Below are 4,754 nucleotides of genomic sequence, written 5' to 3'. Positions count from 1 at the left end.
AGTGTTGGAGGTTGCTGTGAGCTGTGTGACACCATGTCACTCTACCAAGGGAGATAAAGACAGACTCTGTCGCTACAAAAAAAAAAAAAAAAAAATCTCCAAAATATACTACTAGTAAGCCAAAAACCGAATATTCAGAACAGCAAATAGCACTTGCATAAAAAGGGAGGGGGATTTATGTATTACACATGAGCATATGCTATATATTATATATTTTGCTTATATATTAAAATAATTTATGGAAGGGTTAAGTTTTAAATCGTGCCTATGTGGGAAAAGAAAACAAGTACCAGTAGTTAGGAGACAGAAGTTAGAGGAAACCTTTTGAGTTTACTGTTCCATACTTCTTGAATTTTAAGCCATATGACTATTCTACCCATTCAAAAAATTAAGTAGAAAAGTTCTAAAAAAAATTCCAGGCCAGGTGTGGTGGCTCACATCTGTAATCTTAGCACTCTGGGAGGCCCAGGCATGAGGATGAGTTCAAGATTTTGAGACCAGCCTGAGCAAAAGCAAGACTCTTGTCTCTACTAAAAATAGAAAAACTGGGTGTCGTGGTAGGCACCTGTAGTCCCAGCTATTCAGGAGGCAAGAGGTATGCCTGAGCCCAAGAGTTTGAGATTGTTGTGAGCAATGACACTACAACACACAACCCCAAGGCCACTCAACCCCAGGGTGGTGAAGTAAGACTCTGTCTCCGAAAAATTTAAAAAAAAAGAAAATCCAGTCAGGCAATTATTTCTGAATTGTGGCAGGGCAAGGAAATTTTATCAGAATCTTCTTGGAAGCATTTTCACACTGCCTCAATAAGTCAAGTTTCTGAAGAGTATGTGTTCCATGCCTCAGATATAAAGGGAGGAAAAGGGGAAACACTAGAAGATAACTTAGGAATTAACAAATTTCCTGGCTACACAAAAAAATCCACACCAAAGCCTTTATTTTAGTAAGCAGGTAAAAATGCATACAGTGGAGCATTTGTAAACTTTGTACAAAGTCCTGTAACAGACTGATAAAACTGCTTAAAGTCAGAACAATTAAGCATTAACACAAAGTGTGGTCTTTCTGAAAGATTAATTTTTTTCTGATAGTTCCCTTCTCTTTCCTTCTTTTAAAGAGATAATGGGCTCTGTGTTCACTGCCCCAGAAGAGGGATATGGCAAACCAGAAAGAAGAAATAGCCTGAGAGTTTTTTAATCTGTATATAGCAAATAAATACCGGAACACAACATATCCTGAGTAGATAGCAAAGATAATGAAATGATTGGCACAAAGAAATTGAGTCTGAGGCAGGAGAATTGATTACCTCAGTCCAGGAGTTCAAGACCAGCTTGAGGAACATAGTTGGACCCTATGTCTATAAATAAACATTTTTAAAGGATCTCTACTGTGGTTTAGAATGAAATTTTTTTAAAATTAGCTGGGAGTGGTGATTTATGCCTTAGTCCCAGCTATTTGGCAGGTTAAGATAGGAAGATAGCTTGAGGACAGGAGTTTGGGGCTGGCCAATATACCATAACTCTGTCTCTTAACAAGAAAAAAAAAGGCTGCATAGAACAGAGAGTGAGGGGTTTATCTCCAAGTAGCATAAAAGTGTGCTGTACATGCGCTTGCACTTATGTGTGTATCTGGGTAGAGGGAGGGAGGAGTGCTACTGGGGCCTCCTGGCAAAGCAAGCCTCTAGAAGAGGCCACACAGGCAGCAAAGGTATGTAGTATCTTGGTAGATGGGCACAGTCCAGGGCCAACCCTGCAGACTCTCCCTAAGTGACAGAAACACCAGATGGTCACGTGACTGAATATTGCTACATCTAAAAGGACATCTTGACCAGAATAAAAGATGTTTCAACACTCACTTGAGCAAATTTCTTAAGAATCAGATTGCACCTTCATCTCAATATTCTGATACTTTCATCAGCCTCTAGAACCTTAACTTAACCTGAACCTGGGGTTGGGTGGCAGAACCTTAGGAGAGACAGAGGTACAACTTTCCTATCAACCCTATCAGGTAAGGGGTTAAAACAGAAATTCTAAGATTTAGCATACAACTATAGTTTACAAATTGCTACACTGCCAAATAGCTGTTATTTGCTATTATTTAGGTGAGTATCTGTAAAGAAGGGAGAAAATACAATCTAAGTTTAAAATAATATGTTAAGTTTCCAAATCAAATATGGTAATTAGCTGGGCCCAGTGGCTCACAGCTATAATTCCAGCTCTCTGGGTGTCTAAGGTAGGTAAATTGCTTGAGCTCAGGAGTTCAAGACCAACCTGAGCATGAGCAAGAGACTCCTCTTAAAAACAAAAAACAAAAAACTAGCCAGGTGTTGTGGGGGGGCGGCTGTAGTCCCAGCTACATGAGAGGCTGAGGCAAGAGAATCACTTGAGCCCAAGACTTTGAGGTTGCTGAGGGTTGGGATGCCACAGCACCCTACCAAGGGCAGCAAACTGAGACTGTCTCAAAAAGAAAAGAAATATGGTAATCAACTCAAGAAATTAAGACGTATTTGAGTTTGGGCCCTGTGTTTCCCTCACATTGGGCATTTCAATCATTTCTGTACTCAACTTTAATCAAAAGTTGTATCACAGATAAAGTAACAATGATAAGGCTAAAAAAAAGTGCATTGCAAATACTGTGGTTGAGAAGTATTTTATTAATCTGAAAATTACTCAATTCATTATGAATAAGCAGAAAAGCCATCAGAAATTGCTAATTCCCAACAATTGTTACAAGTCAGTATCTTCAGAATCCTCAAGCTAAAAATCTGGCAACTGTTTTACAAGCCCATTTTAGTAAGATTTCAACTTTTAAGAGGATTTAACAATGAAAGCCTATAAAAACAAAGTTAAATTCATCCTTTCCCAAATACAAAAATCCCATTCCTAAAATCAATCAGCTAAGAGCTGGTTCTGTGTCTTTCAAAAAATTATACAGATATCTAAGTTATGTGGGTACACATGTGAATCTACTTACATACAAAAATGTATATACCTGTATTTTTTCAGCTTACTTTCCACAAAAGGGATCCTTACCAGAAAACTTGTCCTGCATGTTTTCATATAACATTCTATGTTGCAGACTTTTTCATATTACCATGTTTCCCTGAAAATAATAAGACACTGTCTTCTATTTATTTTTTCTCAAGAAGACACACTAGGGCTTATTTTCAGGGGATGTCTTATTTTTTATTAAGTATAATACAACAATCTACATTTATTCAAATACAGTTAAGTCATCTTCTTCTGGAACCTGACAGGGGGAGCTGACCTTGTTGGTGGGGCTGGCACTAGTGATGCATGAACTCCTTTCCCCTAGCCCAAGTGTCCTCAAACTACAGCCCATGGGGCCACATACAGCCCACCTAGAACATTTATCTGGCCCGCCGGGTGTTTTTGCCATTGCCACCGCTGCCTATCCTGCTTAGCAGCCGACTCATCCTGGGGCCCGCAGTCCAGCCCTCCAAAGGTCTGAGGGACAGTGAACTAGCGCCGTTAAAAAAGTTTGAGGACTCCCGGTTGCATAGCCATCCGCACGTGCACAATAGGATGCCTTCGACCCCAGTTACCACACGTGCACCCTCGCAAGTGTGAACAAGCTCAGAGAAAGGAGCTGTGGCAGACAAGATTCCAGTCTTCCTTACCCCTCTGCACAGAAATGCAGGAGAATATCTATCTGCATAGCCACACCTATCACTAGGTCTTATTATGGGGTAGGGCTTATATTTAACAAATGCATAGAAATCCTGCTAGGGCTTATTTTGGGGGTAGGTCTTATTTTCAGGGAAACGTGGCAGTACACTTAGCCACAATTCTGTTGCATATTTTTATTATGTCAGTTTTTCACTATTACAAACAATGCTACAAAGAACACTGGTACTTTAGCATATAGGTAGGTGTACAAGGATATATTACAAATTTCCAGAGGAAGAACTACTGTCAGAAGATGTAAAAACATACATCCTTCCTTCTTCTCTACAGATCAATTTTCATCATGATGAAATGATGGAAATTCATCTTTTCCATTAATTGAAGCCTCTTGGACTCCATGTTTTCACCTAAAGCAAAAACAAAGTGGCTGGGGATTTCCTATTCCAATCCCTTTACTGGAATTTTATATTCACTTTTCTTTTTCTTTTTATTGGGGGGAGGGCTTGCTCAATCCTCTTGCCTCAGCCTCCCCACCCCAGTACCTGGGATTACATACAAAATGCCTGCCATACCACTTGGCTAGTTTTTGTGTTTTAAGTAGAGATGGGGTCTCGCTCTTGCTCAGGCTAGTCTTGAACTCCTGAGCTCAAGCAATCCATCTGCCCTGGCCTCCCAGAGTGCTAGGATTACAGACATGAGCCACACAGTTGGGTCTTTTATATTCACTTTTCTAAGAGTTTATTTTGTTTTGGTTTATTTTTCAAAATGAGTTATTTTGGTTTCAAGGTGTACTTCTCTAAAACTATACTGGCAACTTTCTGTACTTCTATAAAACCTCTCAGCAAAAGACACTGCTTTATGTTCTAAGTATTTTCCTGTTGTTTAACAGTTTCACGCTTACATAGATGAGGCAACTTTCAGAATTTTCACGAAGATGTGGAGGCACTAATCTGCACATATTATACGTGAGCAGAGAGACCAAAGAAAAATAAAACTCCTATGCTCTAATACTGGGAAAAGAGTTCTTAGTAAAGAACTGTTAACGAAAATCAATTACACATTCTTTTTTTTGAGACAGAGTCTCACTGTCGCCCTTGGTAGAATGCCATG

The 4,754-nt window shown here is 39.5% G+C and overlaps 1 protein-coding gene across 1 annotated transcript in view; it reads right to left on the bottom strand.

Moving 5' to 3' along the window:
* The window catches only part of ARL6IP6 (ADP ribosylation factor like GTPase 6 interacting protein 6), a 50,501-nt gene that overhangs the window by 40,854 nt on the left and 4,893 nt on the right, over positions 1 to 4,754 (bottom strand). Inside the window, exon 3 of the mRNA XM_012808969.2 lies at positions 3,352 to 3,464. Within this exon, the coding sequence (XP_012664423.1) occupies positions 3,352 to 3,464 (113 nt within the window). The remainder of the gene's footprint in view (positions 1 to 3,351; positions 3,465 to 4,754) is intronic.

This window comes from Otolemur garnettii, unplaced genomic scaffold, assembly GCF_000181295.1.
Source record: "Otolemur garnettii isolate 467f Iridium unplaced genomic scaffold, OtoGar3 scaffold00098, whole genome shotgun sequence".
Taxonomy (NCBI): Eukaryota; Metazoa; Chordata; class Mammalia; order Primates; family Galagidae; genus Otolemur; species Otolemur garnettii.
The sequence above is the reverse complement of the archived record's forward strand: the minus strand, read 5'-3'. Positions and strand labels throughout refer to the sequence as shown.